The sequence below is a fragment of the Cricetulus griseus genome, chromosome 3 (genome assembly GCF_003668045.3).
Source record: "Cricetulus griseus strain 17A/GY chromosome 3, alternate assembly CriGri-PICRH-1.0, whole genome shotgun sequence".
In the NCBI taxonomy this organism is placed as follows: Eukaryota; Metazoa; Chordata; class Mammalia; order Rodentia; family Cricetidae; genus Cricetulus; species Cricetulus griseus.
In genome coordinates, this window is record NC_048596.1 from 66,106,693 (window position 1) to 66,124,787 (window position 18,095).

General features: G+C 44.1%; 1 protein-coding gene across 3 annotated transcripts in view; it reads right to left on the bottom strand.

The window, feature by feature from the left end:
* LOC100773370 (dedicator of cytokinesis protein 1) overlaps positions 1-18,095 on the bottom strand; it is a 495,025-nt gene that overhangs the window by 341,386 nt on the left and 135,544 nt on the right. For all 3 annotated transcript variants that reach the window (XM_027409107.2, XM_027409106.2, XM_035442142.1), the window contains exon 23: positions 17,011-17,119. In XM_027409107.2, coding sequence (XP_027264908.1) covers positions 17,011-17,119 — 109 coding nt within the window. The remainder of the gene's footprint in view (positions 1-17,010; positions 17,120-18,095) is intronic.

Here is an 18,095-nt window from a genome sequence, read left to right on the forward strand (position 1 = left end):
AGCTTTATAAAACTGAGCAAAGAAAAGATGTTAAATATTACACAACCTGGAAGGCTAATTTGGGAGCTACTATTCCTTTAAAATACAAAGGAATAACACTTCCAAAAAACAATTTCTGATTATAGGCTCCACAGGTTTAAAAAAAGACAGAAAGAAGCAAAGAAAGAATCTGTCTCTATGGGGCTGGAGAGATAAACAACAGTTAGGAATCCTCTTCCCAAGGACCCAAGTTCAATTGCCAGCACCTACATGACAGCTAACAATCACCTACAACTCTTGTTATAGAGCATCTAGGTGATGGATGTGCACGCAAACAAGGCACAAATACTTAATTTAAAAGATTTGATTCTATGCATACTTATGAGAAATCAGCTCCCAGTGCAAGTAAATTAGCTCAAAATGGCTTCATGTTCCTTTGTGACCTTGCAGGGTTTCTTCTGATGCTCAAAAGTGACCTTAGAGGTGATCACTTTGTTTTTAGAGTCACAACGAGTAAGTGCAGCAGTTGGAACCTCGGGACACAGCTTAAATATTTTTCTGGTGCCTTATGGACAGAAACAAGAAAATTCAGTAGCTCTCAAAGCTTAAGTCTACAGGAGGCAGAACTGCTTGTGCAGAAGGATCTCAGGCGCTCCAATTTTGGGAGAATATAAAGAAACCCTACCACTCCACCCAACAGCGGGCCCAGCAGACACACAGCTACCAGCAAGAGAAATGCCCTTTACTCAGGTGCGGTGCAGACTCTTGGTATAGCATTTCTGAAAACTGATTGAATGGTCCTTTTCAAAGCTATATGTTTCAGTACCTATAAATTACACTGCAATATAAGATTCATCTGTTTGCTTATAAAGGATTTTGTGTATTGAAAATCAAAGGAAAGGTAGTCAGATTGTATAATCTAAAAGCAGTTTCCTGCTACTCACAATAAGTTATCCTTAAGGGGGAAAAAAACAAAACAAAACAAAAACTTCGAACAAAAGGCTGAAATGGGATCTCATGCAAACACTACCCCGCAGAAAGCAGTGGTGGGCACTGTGTAGATCATACACAAACCTTAAAACTCATTACTGTTCAGAGGACTCTGTCTAGTTCCACACAGTCCCCAAACACAGCTTCCCTTACTTTTGGATGAAATCCTGGGGAGCAAAGGACTTGCCCAATATCCTTTCAATCAATGCCTTCAAACAAAGCCAAACAGATAATCACCAACAAGGAAGGGCCTATTGTGGGCTCAGTAAGAACCAAGGCCCAGCTCAGGAGCTGTAATGTCCAGGGAGTGAAGGACAGCTATGACATCCAGAGCCTGATGGCAGGGTATGATATCTGCATATGTCATATCCTCCATCAAAGATAGCCAACACATTGGAAAATGACCACATTTTCTACTTATGTATTTGATATACAAAGGAGACCATGGTAGCCTTATCTGCTGTCTAGCTGGTAGAGGAAACTTAAATGGGGAAGAGATGATAGTCTACAAACCCCCAAAGCTGCTCCCCGAGTCGGACATCAGTGATCCAAGGGGAATGAGAGGTGATGCACCCTACAAAGAGGCTCCCAGTGAAAGCCACAAACCTCTGAAAGGGGACAGGCAAGGTTCCAGGGAAATGCTTTTTTCAATAAAAGACATATTTTATTTAAATATATAAATGAAGAAAGTTATCCCATGGTAAAAATAAAAGAACTAATAATGAAATCTTTGAGATAAAATTTTCAAGAACTCATATAATTTTCATACTGAGAGACCCCCATTCCCATCCCCCATGCCTTTTCTGGGAAATCTTAACCTTTTCTAAAAGTGTAATTAAAAAATAAACTCATATGTCAGTTTTCAGTATGTTAGCTGGGGCTCTCACACACCTCCATAGGACTATCAGAGCACATCTCATCTCCTTCTCAGCACTGGACTCATGTGGGATGGAATACCCTTCCATACACATTATCTTCAACCCCGTATGTATTGTCTTCAAACCTCTATTGCAAACAAGATCCCTGTACCCTACAAACAATGCATCCACACTACCCCTTTCTCTCTCTTTCTCCTTCCTTCCCAATCCTCCTGCCCAACTCTACCTTGAACTAGTAGGACATCTCAATTTTCAGTCTAAAAGCTCAGAGCCAATCCTATGTGCTGTAACTAAGTCCTTGATAGGGGTGTCAGGCCCATTTGCACTCTGGGCCCCTGTCTGGCCCATAGTCTCTCATCCTGATAGCTAATGATGCAATGACATACCACCTAACCTATTACCTGCCCTGGGGGTCAAATGCCTGGCTTTCTCTTCTGAAGACAGAGCAGTACATCTTTCCCTGTCGGTTACTTACAGCCTCTGGCCAGTATGAGGACAAAGTTGGCACCAAATGAGCATTTAATACACTATAAAGGAAAGTAATCCAGTGCACATTATGTCTGCCCACACGCTAAAAGTGAGCATACATTAAAATGCTAGTCATTACACAAGCAGCCAGGGAGACAGCAAAGTTTGGAGCAGAATTGAAGGCTTACTTTAAAAACAATCATCAAGTCAGTCAAACATGCACATGGTGAAGTTATCATGGCTTTCCTTCTTAAAGATTTATTTATTGTTTTAGTTTATGTGTACAGGTATTTGTGCCTTAATACATGTCTGTCTGACAAATGTGTGTCTGGTGCCCAGAGAGGACAGAAGAAGGTGTCAACTCCCCCTAAAACTGGAGTTATAGACAGTTATGAGCCACCGTGTAGGTGCTGGCAACCAAGCTTGGGTTTTCTGCAAGAGTAGTAAGTCTTCTCAACTGCTAAGCCATCTCTCCAGCCCCATGACTTTTCCATTTAAAAATCATTCTAATGGCCATGCCCCTGAAAGTATAGCCCTACCCAGAGTTGACACACAGGCTCCAGCCCTACCTGCCTTTATTCATGGAGGTCTGTAGACAGAAATGTAACTCCAGCCAGATACAAGAGTGGGAGGGACGCTCTGGAGGCAATTCATCCATCCTGTTTCTAAAAAGGAACATGTATGGGAGGTACCACTATGAAGGAAAAGGGAAGGTCAAGCCCTGGGGTAAGATGCGGAGGCTGACTCCTCAGCAGTGGGCAAAGATGAAGTGTGGAAATGAACGCTGGTATAATGGAGCAGACTTATCAGGCTGATCCACCCTGGAGTGGAAGAAGAAAGGAGGGATGTCGTGTGATAATTTAATCACATTCTGACATTCCCAAGACTGGCAATAAAGTTTGCTTTGAATCAGAGGGTAGAGCTAGATACTAGCTGACCAAAATTAACCATAGAGGTTTTGGAGGACTGAGGACAGGTAGAGAGGCACAGGAAGTAGTAGGAAGGGGCTTAGAGAGGGTCTTGGCCTTTTTTGAATTGAGGAGAGAGAGAGAGAGAGAGAGAGAGAGAGAGAGAGAGAGAGAGAGAGGAGGTCACTGGTTGCTTCTCTGAGGCTTCATTCAGGTTCTTATCCTTGATATCTGCCTCCCAGGTTTTTATTGATAATGAATGATTAGATAAACATTTCAGAGGGAAGCAGAGGAAAGGCCCTGGAGAAGCTGAGAATAGTGGCAGGAATTAGAATGCCGTGGAGATGCAACCCACACCTTTAGGAGTCCTTCAACCTTGAAGTTCAAGGTTTCAACAAGTTCTATACCATGAGCCCTGCTTTCCACCTCTTTGTGCTTTCTTAATGTATCGTTGCTCAGCATTGTTTTGTTGCTTCAGCAACACTTGCTGTTCAAGTATTTCTCCATTCATCAGCCATTCATTAGATGGAAATTTGACCCAACTTTGGAGTTTGTCTGTGGTTAAAAACAACGTATGAACTATTCACACAGCAAGGTCCTCCAACACAGTGTGGGAAAGCAGAGCAAAGAAGAGCAAGGACCATGTGCTTGCACTGGGTTCATCTAAGCTCGTTCATAAATGATCCCAGAGGCCACCAGCAACCTCTGACCCATACATCAGCTTGGGTATTTGATAGCACTTTATTATTCCAGTCCTCAAGAAGCGATCAAGGAAGGGACAGAAGTCTCACCTGAAAATATTCCTCCTGTCATCTGTGTTGGGGCCAAGAGTTCATAATACATCAACTGATGACACTGAAGTACAAAGCCTACCCATCCCCATCCCACATTTACCCAGAGCCCTCTGTTGCCCACAGGACACCCTGCAAGGGAAGTGTTGGACACCCACAGACTGGAAAGATCCAAGGGAGAAACCTCAGTAAGATAATCAGTTAAGTGTCACTGTAGGTTTTCCTGTGTCCCCAGTTATGGGCATAGCAAAGATGGAAACAGGAAGTAAGAGGGTCAAGGCAAGCCACGAAAACTAGCAGAGATCTGCCAAAGGGGTGGATGCATACAGTTCATCACTGGAGGAGGAGAGCTTGGGTAGAGAGCTACAGCCTACCTACAAAGTATCACATGAGGACAGGCCTGAGAAAGGAGAAACTGAAATGCTGTCTCTCTCCACTTTAATATGAAATGAATTATTTAAAAGAAAAGCAATAAAAGGACTCTCAGATACACTATGTTTTGGACTGTAAATGTGCCCCAAGGGTCCAGGTGGTTAAAAGCTTATTCCCCAGTGAGCTGCAATGGGGAGGTAGGGGAGCCTTGAAGAGGTGTAAACTGGTAAAGGAATTCAAGGCATTATGGGACATCCCCACCCCACCCCATCCCACCCTGCGCAGTGAGTCACTGGAGAGGCATGTGACATGGCAAGAAGGAAGTTCTGCCTAGCCAGCTCAGGTCAAAAGCAACAGGGCCAACCCATTCTAGCTGGGAGCCTCTGAAATCCTGAGCCAACAAGAACCTAAGGTATTGACCCAGGGATGGAGAGCTGACTAACACAGTGCCTTGGCGTTTGATTTTCAGTGGTAACCATGGAAAATGGTTTATAGCAAAATGAGTATTTTTCAGAATTCTATAAAAATTTCCCTCTCAACAGTTGATTAGACTGTTGCTTTACCTAATCAAATGATAAGGAATGTTGTCCTTCCTTAATCACTTCCATAGATAGACGAAGCATTTTAAAAAGATAGCATACAGCTTGGAGACAGTTCAGTCAGTTTTGTGCTTCTAGAACCAAATTTCATCATCATCATCATCATCATCATCATCATGAGGAGGAGGAGGAGGAGGAGGAAGAGGAGGAGGAAGAGGAGGAGGAGGAAGGAGGAGGAGGAGGAGGAGGAGGAGGAGGAGGAGGAGGAGGAGGAGGAGAAGAAGAAGAAGAAGAAGAAGAAGAAGAAGAAGAAGAAGAAGAAGAAGAAGAAGAAGAAGAAGAAGAAGAAGAAGAAGACGACTGAGTGGCCCACTCTTGTAATGTCACCACTGGGGACCTAGAGACAGGTGCATCCCTGGGGTTTAGTGACCAGTCAGTCTAGCCTAGTGGAGAAGTCCCAGGCTATGGAGAAAACCTGTGCTAAAAACAAGGTGGATGGCATCTGAGAAATGACACTCACGGTTGTCTGGCTTCTGGCCTCCATCTGAACACTTCTACACACACACACACACACACACACACACACACACACACACACACACACACGGTAGAGAGTCTCTAACAATGCATGGCTGAATTTACAGGGCACACATGTGAGAAGGTCTATTTTATTTTAATGATACACCTTTTTTTTATAGCTCTGCCCACTCTGTGTCTGCCTCTCCTAATCCAATGCACCATACTGAGTGTCTAGGATTTCCCAAGGGAAAAATAACTCTCCTTGAATTACTAAGGTTTCATGCCCACAGTTCACAGAGAATTACACTGCTGATCTTCTCATCAGAAGGACGACACTGAGTAGCCCAGAATTCTGAGTAAATCCGGCATAATAATTTAAAATCGGATTGCAATGATCTCATGGAAAAAGCAACACAGTGAAGAACAGGAAATTGGGGTCTGGTTCTCCCATCTGGGATCCCTGTATCCCTAGTAAATACCTAAAAGCCTTCAGGACATGACTTCTCACTTCCTGACTCACCAACATAACTCCTTGGGTAATGTAGAAATCCAACTGAATGTAGCATGTAGCCTCATCACTACACACACAAAACAATGGCTTACTGGATCACCACACAGCAAGACATCGGTTTTTTGGGGGGGGCGGGGGGAGGGGTTTCAAGACAGGGTTTCTCTGGGTAGCTTTGGAGCCTATCCTGGCACTCATTCTGGAGACCAGGCTGGCCTCGAACTCCCGCCTGCCTCTGCCTCCCGAGTGCTGGGATTAAAGGCGTGAGCCACCAACACCCAACTCAGCAAGACATCTTAACATTTTATAAACATCCCCTCCAACAGAGCCAATGAGCACTTGAAATGCACATATCAAATGTGTCTTTTCCTCATTTCCTTATAGTATTCCACTATAAAACAATGCTTCCTGGGAAGGTTTAAGGGTCCCACCCCTCTTGGTCCTGGGCATGGTCTAACTGGCATGTTTGGTGAGCTCCCTGCCTCAGTGAATGCTTTAATGACCCTTTGGATAAGCCCAGTAATCAGGCCAGTCAGCTGCAGAACCCATCTCACAAAGTCACAGATTTACAATGGTGTCAGCTGCACTTGCCTGTCCCCAAGCCCTCCTCCTGGCTGCTCTAACCCCCACTCTCCTCTCCCTCCATGTCTCCATTTCTATTTCAGCCTCATGGCCTTTCCTTCCCAGGAAGACACACCCCACCACCATCCTCACACTGCTTACAGAAAGAGGTTCTAGAGTTCGAGGGGTGTGAGTACACACAAGTCTGTATATGCACTTGTATATGGGTGTCTGGAGCTTAGAAGACAACCCTGGGCAACATACATCAGGTACCATTAACCCTCTATCCCCCCCCCATGGGGTCTTTCATCTTCAATTGCCCTGAAACTTATCAAGTAGGCAAGGCTGGCTAACTAGTGAGGACTAGGGCTCCTTCCAGCTCTGGCTTTCTGTACTGGCATGATAGCTATGCACCACCACACGCAAGCTTTTGCACATGGGGTCTGGGAAGCAAAGTCCTCGGGCTGGCAAAGCAAGGGCATTACATCCAGAGTGATCGCCCCAGCCCAGAAAGAAGTTCTTTTTAAGGACTGACATTCTCTTAAAGAGACAAGCAGTGTATGACCATCAGGATCATTAAATAGTACTAAGGATGGAACCTTCTGCCCACTAGTGGCCACTTCTCACTCCAGTGGAAAGGCAACCACTGCACCAAGTAGAGGTGTAACTTTTAAACACGATATACTCAGGCCTAGGGTGCCAGGGTCACAGCTAGCTGAAGCAACACATACCCAGCTTCCCAAAGTGAATCTGGATTCAGTCTGTGCAATGAGATTTCAGTTGCTTTCCAGTGACACCTATAGAGTTGAGTAAAGTCAATCCCCTAGAGTTTTTCTCCTTCCAGAACATCCTATCAGATATTCTGCTCTTTTTATTTCTCATATAAATTTCAGAACCATGCTATCAAAAATGACACTGGGACTCTAAAGTAATGATTAGAATTGCATTGAATCTATTATTGGCATGTTAGTGGGATCTAGTCATCTGATCTATATACAGGAAGGACTTTTCTTTTATTTAGATGTTATTTAAGATACGTGCAATGTGCAAACAAAATATGGCCCCATAGACTAGAAACATAAAATACACATACAACTGATCAATATCTACAGGAACTGCATTGTTGAATGTGCATCTCTGAGTGACAAACACATGAGCTCTCTGAGGACTGGAAACTTCAGCTCTGCTAGTCAGGCCTGTATTCACTTTAGTATCTTCCTGTGACCTAGCATCACAAGAGACCTGTGCATCCCTGTGACCTTGCATCCCATCTCCCTGTGATCTAGCATCCCAAGAGACCTACTTATGCATTGCTGTGACCTGTGCATCCCATCTCCCTGTGAGCTAGCATCTCAAGGGACCTGTGCATATCAGGATCCCAGACAAGAGCTAGTGGCTGTAAGGATAGAACTGTTTCTATCTATGATCCTGCTCTTACAATGCACACACTCCTCACAATTTCTTTCTTCTTCTCTCACCTTAGAACCCTGTTTGTTATTGTTTTGCGCAGTCACTATGGTAGTACTGAAGGATTCTGGGAGATAATATGCATCAGAAGGCTCTGACCACTGAGAGGCTGCACAAATAGAAGGCATTAGGGTTATTTCACACTGCATAATCCATCAGGGTAAAAAAGCAGATGATAAATTCTTCTAAACCATATGGGAGTTGAAATATGGTACTTCCCCAGCTTACTATATAATCAGGCACCCAATGATGGCAAGCAATATTACCTCAAGAACTCTGACAGACAGCCACCAACAATACACACTAAAGGGATACCAGACAAGGAGTAGACATGAGATGTTAACCCAAATGTTTAAAAAGGAAAAAAAAAGAGAAATAGTCCTTAAAGACTGTCTTGTGTTGGAACTGAAGAAATGGCTCAGCAGTTAGGAGCACTTGCTGCTCTTGCAGAAGACCCAACTATGGTTGCCAGTACCCATGTGGGGAGGATCAGAATCACCAGTTCCAAGGATCCAGTGCCCTCCTCTTGCCTCCACAGGCACTGCACTCACGGGTGCACATGACCATGCACAGACACATAAAGGAAAATAACAATTAAATCCTCAACAGTAAAAGGCTGTAGTGTATTACAAGTGGCAAGTGATTCAATACAAACACAGCATACAAGACAAGGGCAGGTATATGCACAGATCAGCATACTACTCTGAGCAAATACAGCATTCTCATCACAGAGTGAGATAGCCTTGGCAACACTGTGGCTCATAAGCAAAGTCTCAGGGATCCCCCCATCCAAGATGTCCAGAAGTTCTGCTGTCTTCATTGCATCTTTAATTGTACCCATGGTTGGAAGAGGTCAAGACACTACCCCCCTTCTCTCTTCTGACCTTCCAGTACAGATCTACCATGGCCTACACATCCAACTAAGTACTTTAATCTCCTTTTCAAACTACATCACCAGCCCTGTAGTTCATGGAATCTCACCTGGGCAACAACAATCCAGGGAACATATGTAACATCTAAGATAAATGACTGGCAATTGTGACTGAGGTGGTTTCTGGACATGGACTAGCGACGCTGCTAAGTGCCTATGGTGGACAAGACAAACATCACCATCTTCAAATGTCATCAGAACTGGGGCGGGGAGCCCTGTTTCATTTCACCCTTGACTTCTCTTTCAGCCTCTGTGCCCTTTCCTGCAGACAACACTAAGATAACCCTTGGAAAAGTCAATGATAGCCTGACTAGAGCAGGACACACATGCCAAGACTGGTCCTCCATGACCCCAAGGACCTTATTCCTCAGTATTGATTCAAGCCAGTTACAAGCACTAAATTATTTGCTGGTTTATTTGGGAGAAGGGGCTACAGAGGGTCTCACTATGCAAACCAAACTAGGCTTGACTCTAGTTGACTTGATATTCTCAAGTCCTTTTAACGTTTGGAGGGTTTTCTTTTTGTTTTTTTCTTTGTTTGTTTGTTTTGCTTTTTTTCCTGGTATTGGGGGTTAAAGAGAGCCTCACACATAGCTAGCAAACAACTGAACCCTGAACTACAGTCCAGGGCCTTATGTCATTTTGTTTTGAAACAAGGTCTTGCTGTGATCCCAAGTCTGTCCTGAAGCCAGAAAATTTCCTCCTCAACCTCCCCAGTGCACCAGGAACACACCAAATAAACAGATAAATATCTCACGTGTGAAGACCAGTGATGCCTCCAGTCACCTGCCTGTCTCCACCTCAATTTCCCCACCCCAGTTTCTTTTTACTCTTCCTTTGAATGTTCCAGAGCACTCTAGAGTAGTTCCATCTTCTCATAGAACCTGTCAATTCAAACCTTTTCTTTTTCTTAAAATAATTTACTACATGTCATAAAGTGAGAACATGTGTGAATTTGGATAGAATCGCCCACTGTGTAACTTTGCCTCTTTGGGGTGGTTAATGAGTTCATCACTGTCTTCCTCACTCAAATGTAGCCCTGGAAACACAGACTGGGATGTATTATTCCTGTCCTGACCTAGCATAGTGTCAAGCCCACAATAGCAATCTCTTACCACTGAGCTGCCTCTTTAACTCCCAAATAAACTTTTGAAATAGCAGAACAAATGAATGATAGGTTGCTAAGCATAAGCTTGTCTGTATGGCCTGCTGCTACTCAGAGAGACGCAAGGAATCCTGACTATGATAAAGGAAGAAAACAAAGCTAAATGGCATGGTTGGCAGGAAGCGGGATACAAGCCAGTCCTGAAGGCCATGATGGAGGCAGAAGGAAATCATGGACCTTTGAGGAGAAGACCCAAAATCAAGGGATTGTCTATTTCCCAGAGAGTGTCTTACAAAAGGCAGAGTATGTGGGATGGTTAAAGTGGCCCGAATGCTGCAATTCCAACTCAAACACTTGCCTCTAACACAAGGAGGGCCATGGTGATCAACACAGAAGAAATCAGTCACAGGTTAAAAGAAAAGACCACTTTCTCCCACTACCTACTAATGAAATCACTCACGGCAGGGTTAAGGTTCTAAAAGCAAAGCCCTTTCATTCAACAACAGGAAAATTAATTTGGTGAGAAATCACTGGCTTGAGCAAATGAACGAATGCACATCAGCTCAGGCACGTGCCCCAAACTGGCACACAGTGATTACAGTTATAATTATGGCTACTCCAGCAAGGAAAGGTAGCTGTGTTTTTGTAACAAAACATGAAACCACAAATGATACATATTGTCCTTGTAATGATTCTCTCACACTGGCTGGAAGGGACCCATGCAAATGTAGGCAGGCAAAGGCAGACCCATGCACAGGAAGGTAGAAAGGCAGGATCTGTTACTATTGCACATCTGCAAAGCTGCCTGCTGCAGCAGTGTCTTGCATGCAGCACAGATGGGGCCAAGAAAGAAGTGCACCTGGCGGGAGGCTCCAGATTAACCTTGCTTATGCTTTATGGTCCTGGAGAGAAGGTAAGAAGCACACAGAGCCACACTAAGCTGAAAGCAGAGTCCCAGGCTGCCCTGTCTGCTGAAGTCTCAGCTTATCTGGACTGTGGAAGCCCCTAAAGATGTGCAGAACAGAGAGTACAGTAATGAACTTGGGAGCATTTTAAGCCAAAGGCTCCTTGTCAGAAAGACACAAGATGCTGCCTCTGCCACCTTCTTTTCTGCTGTTGATTCTTTACCGACACACGCTACGGCTTTACTGTCAATGGTCTCCCCATGCACATCAAATAAAAGCCGAGAAGCTGTGAGCAGGCAGCACAGGTGAAGGCAGGGAGAAGACTGTACCAACTCAGACCCCAGCGCTCCCCATAATAGTGCCCTCAGCCACTGGAAGGCAGCATTAGCCTGGTTTCTTCCAATTTACAGAGCAGGCAGGGTCCAGAGACATCAGGGTCACCTGAGAGCTGGGCCAGGATACTCAGATCCAGAACAGGAGTCTGTGCTCACACGGCCTCTTGTGTCCTCAATAATCTGAGAAGGCTCTGCTCCACAGGTAATGTGTCAGGCTAAGGACAGGTACCTGGTCCAAAGCCATGGTCTCTCCAGTGTTTTTCCACTTTCTCAGGGGCCACTCATACTCATGCCGACTGCTGTTGTGGATGGAGTGATTGCACCAAAAAGATACATACAAGTTAGTCTAAAGTACTTGTGAGTGCAGTCTGACAGGAAACAGTGTCTTGTCTGATACAATTAAGCTGGCATTCGGTCAGCTTCAGGAGAGTGGGCACTGGTTCCACATGACCGCAAAAGAGAAAGGACACAAGATGCACACACACAGGCAGAATCCCCATGAGAAGATACAGACTAGAGCCAGATGGATGTGTCTATGGACCAAGGACAGCTTAGGACAACCAGATTCTGTCCCAGATGACACAGAAGGAATCAACCTGCTGGCGCTTTGATACCAGGCTTCCGATCCACAGGCCCATGAGAGAATGAATGGATGCTGTTTCAAGTAACTGCACATGAAGAAGTTTCTTTGTGTGATCGTAAGAAATTAATATAACTTCCCTGTTAACTAGGTCTTTCACCTTCTGGACTCTGGCATCTTGTCAGCACTACACTCTAGAAGGCCTGGCCTGTGGCTGATTCTCAACCAAGTATAGCCATTCCTGTCACGGCTGGCTGCTCCTGGGCTGCCAGACTCAGCTGTTCCTATATAAGTCTTTTTCCTTCTGCAGTGACATGACCTGGAAAGTCCCCATGAGGAGTACCACATCTTGTGCCTCAGAAATATGAGAAACCTGCAAGGAAAGTCTCCATCATGTCCATCTTGCCCACTGACACACAGTTGGTCCCCTCCCAACCTCAAAGGAAAGGAAGTGAAGGAAAGAGAATTGCTTTGAACAAAACTTGGAGACTCAGAATCTGACTTTCTTAAGCTGCTTCCTGGTCTACAATGGTCAAGTCCCTCACTGGCTAACATCCTTAATACAGCCCTCTTCTCCTTCCCCAACATGGCCAATAACCATAAGAACAAAGGTGACAAGAGTAGGTGCTGAGAGACTAAGTGGATCCCTCCTGACTCGATGCCACTGAGAATTAAGTGGGAGCAAGGACAGGACTAGACTCACAGGAAACAACGTCACAACCATCTTATTTAACAACACCAGGCAGATAGAAAGCACAGATGTCTCACGTGAGAGACAAGTCCTGAGAGTGCAGAGGGCAATTACAGGAGAACTGTGAGGGGTTTGGAAACTGAAGGCGTCAGGGTAGACCAGATAGAACAAGGCTTCTGCCAGAACTAGAGATGGCCAGCTAAGCTCCTAAAGAGTTGATCATGAAAAAAGAAAAGGGGAAACTACCTAGGTATTCTGAAAGAGGAAGTGGATTAAATGAGTTACAGTACAATGATGACAATGTGCTGGTGAAAACACTGGGGGAGGGGTCAGGCTATGGTCCAGTGGTTAAGGATGCATACTGATTTTGCAGAGGACTCAAGATTGGTTCCCAGCATTCAAGTCAGGGGACTCACACAACTGCCTGTAACTCTATCTCCAAGGAAACCCTATACCTCTGTCCTATCAACAACTGCACACACATGTGCACACATGCCCCCCCCCCCACACACACACACAGGAGAGATGACAGAGATGCACAGAGAGAATTACTGGTTATATTGTAAACCCATGCCAAAGTAATTGTAGTTATAGCAGTCTATGTGTGAAAAGAAATATAGAGCATATATGTTACATTTTATCAGCCCTGCCACTTTAAGTTCTGTATTGATGGGTTTTAACCAAGCATTGACCAAAACCAGATGTGAGGAAATATGTCTGAACCAAAAATATACAGACACTTTTTTTCTCATCATTCCCTCTTCAAGAACACTATTTGCATGGCATTTATACTGAATTAGGTAACATAAGCTACGCAAACAGAGAAGATTCGATGTAAACTGAGCACTTTCAAACCGTGAGGCAAAAGAAATCTTTCCTCTTCCTAAAAAATTAAGTTAATACTAAAAAATAGACTATAGGGGAGGATGGGCAAAGGTTATTTGCAAATGCTATTTTATTTTTCTAAGGGATCTGAGCATCTCAGGTCTCTGTCTGACTCTGTGGAGTCCCGGAGGCAATGTCCCATGTACACTGAGGGAGAACACTCGGCAAACACGTGGCTCAACATACAGATCTGTGTCTGTGTGGGATGGCTCCACATTCAGAGGAAAACCACACAAGTGTAGAATGAAGTGCCCCCAGCAGCAGCTCCGAGAGCTGAGGTGATGACCAGATCTCCTGTGTTTTATGAACTTGAACCTAGGGAGGAAAATCAAAGAGCCCTGGAGAGAACGTGTAAATGGGCACTGCTGTCATCGTACATGAAGTACTGTGCAGGTCAAAGCTCTGCAAAGGTGGAAACTGTAACTGGGCAGGTCAAAGCTCTTTGAAGCCAGACTTCTCATTGGTGGAAACTGTCACATCTGACAGTTAGTTGTCATTGTCCCTCGAGCATTCAGACTTTTTTCTGGGGAAAATAAAACTGTAAACTTTGAAGTTTGTGAGAAGTACTAGAAACCCAAGATGCCAGTTTAGAAGTACATAGACAAAAAGCAGTAAAAGTTTTCCATGCGGAAGAATTTGACATAAGACATAAGGCAAAGATTATTTTAGGAACATTAAAATCATGTCTCTTGGAGGGCAAAACCCACCCATCAACTCCAACTTATTACAGAATGGCATCATTCCAACACAGCTCCCTTTTAGGAAGGACAGATGGAAATCGCACCAGGAGAGGGTGACAAAGGGGACATACAGGAGGGCTTCTCCCTAAGGGCAGTCCCTGGAAGGAGACAGACCCTCACATGTCTGTGTATCATTCTCAGTGCCGGAGACTAAAATTCAATTAGTCTTCACTCCAGCCCCAGCCACATGGCCAAGTGGCAGGGGCCTGCGGCTCCACAAGACAGTGGAGAAAGTGCAAAGAACTATGATAATATATTCATACTATTCTGTACAGAAAAGATGGGAACAAGCCCCAAAGAACAGTAAAAAGCACTGCTTGCAAATGCAGGCTGAGATCCATTAGTCCTGGCTGAAACACAGAGCCTCCCAGCAAGCAATTCTACTACTGAAAAACATTAGCCTAGAATAAACTAAAGGAGACTAGAAGAGAATAGAAAACGCCTGAGTGCATCGTGTGGGATAAGGGCTGACATTTCTCATGAACCATTTTCAGCTTCATATATACGACAAACACTACAAATGAATGCACACAGAGAAATAAAGAAACATACACCACAATCCATACACTCATTTGGCATAAACATGCATGCTTACTCATATATATTCACACATGCATTCAAACACATACACACACACACACACACAATTTTCACACCCCACAAGATACACACATATAGCAGTATATTACATATAGACATATAATCACACATCATACACATATACACAACACTTGCAGGCATAGGCATCATGAGAACAAGCATATGACCTGAATCCCAGCACCAGCAAATCAAAGCAGGTACCTACAGGCAGCCCTCAGGGAAACAATATTTCATCCTAAGAAATGTCCCAGCAAGAGAAACACTTTCTCAACTTAAGATACTGCATGATCCTATTTCCATTTCCACATGGCAAAACAGAAAGAGTAAAAATAGCACATGAACCAGGACCCAAGTCCAAGGACCCTTAAATCAGCAATGCTGAAAAAGCGAATGTGGTGAGCTCATGCAATACCAAATTAACAGTAAAGGAAGAAACTAGTCTTCCAACTTGCAGATGGAAGGCCCGCAGCAAGCATGAACGTCACTGAATTCATCCATGTCTTACAATAAAACACCCACCGGAGGGAAAGCTTTCCAGGCTCCACTGACAAATGACTTGACTTCCAGGGAGGCAGGCAGACACCAGTCAAGCCCAATCAAACTTAATCATGTAAGAATATATTTAGCCAACTAAAATTACTTCTGGTCTTGAAACTTCCTGGAACTGTTTTTATCTATTCTTGCACAATATGTGTCTGTTTCTCTCAAATGCCACTTGCATTTCTCAGTAAAATGTACTGGTGGAAAGCTAATTTTAACCCTGGAAGGTTAAAGCAGCTTTGGGCAATATCACACTGTCAAAACCACTAACCTAAAACTTTTAATATATGTAGGACATGGCTTTCTTCATAGATCACCTATTTGAGGGAAACCCATGTCAAAATTGGGCAAGGGATCCCAAGGTTCATCCAGGAGCCACCTTGGAGGCAGAAGGAAAGTCACAGCTTTACTCTTGCTTGACTAGGAGAGTCACCTTGGCAACTGTGACAAGGAACCACTTCTGAACACACATATCCTCATCACAGACAGCACAGCTCAACAGCTTGGAGATGACTTGTACCAAACACTTTTAATACAATAACAACAAAGAACTCATTTGAATTTATCCACTAAAAGAACACAAAGGAAGAAAAGATGCTGCTTCAGTGTGGAGAGTGAAGCTACAAGGATTCACTTAGAAGGTTTGCTTTTGTTCCTTGCTGCGAGTGTTGTAGGCAGCAAACTCCAAACTGCACAGCTTGCTTGGTCATAAAGCAGCCCATAAAAGTACACATAACAGGGATGCCCAAGGGAGCAGGAGCCTGGGACTGTTCCCCAGGGCCTCTCCACACCCGGTCTCTGAGATGACACCACGCCAGTAAGTCCTGGAGGAGTCCCAAGCCTTCTTCCCAAGGACAACAGAACAAGAAGAGGCGATCGTAAATGAATGAAGCATGAAGACCTGAATTCAACCCTGCAAAACCAAATGGGGGTACTGGGGCAGCAAAAGGGCTCAACGATTAGAGGCACTTGTATGCAAAGCATGAGGAACTGAGCTCGGGTGAGCATACATATCTATGCTAGGCACGGTGATACACACTTAAGATCTCAGGAATGAGCAAGTACAGAAAGGAAGATCCCTGAAGCTAACTGGTCAGCCAGGATAGCCTAACTATAAAGCTCCAGGCTCAGCAATAGACCCTGTCTCAAAAACAAAAAGTGGGCTGGACATGATGGTGCATGCCACTAATCTCAACACTTCAGAAGCAAGTAGGTCTCTGTGAGTTCAAGGGCAGCCTAGTCCATATAGTGCATTCTGGGCCAACTAGTAAAACCTCATCTAAAACAAACAACCAAAAAAAAGTGGAAGATACTTGAGGAATGACAATTAAGGTCAAATTCTGGCCTCAACATGCACACACGTACACATAAACACATACAAAAGAAACGGGTGAAGAGAAGGGACAATGGAGTCATCCCCTCTTCACAGCCTGAGGTCTGACTAAAGCTCTATCTACCTCAGCATTCCTCCCACAGTCTCAGGTGCCAGATGCCCTGACAAGTGGGCTGTTAAACTGACTTTAATATGCTTCTCTCTATTTATATAAAATACATTCAGAACTTCTCTGGAACAAAGCAAAGAGAGAAGCAATACTTCAGCCACCTAGGTAGGAAGAAGATGACAATTCACTGCACATAGACCAAGACTGCACTCATGACTCAGGTCACTCAGCCCAGGAGGGAGCTGCCTGAGCCTGGCTGAGCGTGGTGGCACCTACCTTCACCCTGACTGTGAGCTCTGATATGCTGCTCATCATATCGTTGATGGACTGGAACAGCTGCAACAAGGACTCCACGAACTCGGCCTCCCCCTTGTTTTCATAAAGCCTGCAAGAAACACACGACACTGTGGGTTCCTGAGGAGAAGCTCCCACCGTGCACCCTGCACCCACATAACTAAGGGAGCTGACAGGGCACCTGTGCGAGTATGAGGTGCCATCTCCAGCATCCATCAAAAGGGAAATGTGATTTCATACACAGCTTTTGAGATATGCATCAGAGTGGTGGACTCACAATACATATTGCTGGTAACTTGACACACTTCATAAGCCTAAAAAGACATAATCTATACAAAGATAAGTATGGAAAGAAGGAGACAAAGGAAGAAAAGGAAGGGGAAATGATGAACCATTTTAGCTTTAATCCTGCCCCCCCAAAACATTCTCATTTGACATGCTTTGTGGCAGCTTTCAGTTATTCATTAATTATTGGATTTTGTGGTACTGCTAATGGAGCCCAGGCCTTGTGCATTCCAGATAATTACTCTTGTAGAGCTCTATCTTCAAGCCTTCTGCCAGTATTCTTAACTCCTAATGTTATGTAACTAATATAAGGAGAGTTAATTGTCTAAAAGTGGCAGGTTCTTATAACCATTTGAAAAAAATGACATTCTATCGGTAAATTCAAAATTATGTTCAGAAATAGCACTACACCAGTGCATCTATTTAAGAGGAAACGGGGACCAGAAAACTGGCAAGATCTTCAGCTCTGCCTTACGTGGACAATAAGGCTCTTGTATGCTGGTTCCATGGATGCTGATATATGCTGCTCATCATAAACAAGTTCCATCTATAAATTATTTATTAGCAGTTACTGCAAGTTGCATTTACATTTTAAAATGTAGCAACTCAGATGTTTTATTAATGTAAACTAGTTTCTTGCCTAATTAAAAATAGACCCCACCTGAAACTTGTACACAATGGAAAATTTCATAAACTCAGTGATAATTAATTACCCCAGAGGTAATCTTACATTTAAATGAGTTCTACTCTAAAACAAGGAATTCTGTATAAAGTGGGAAATT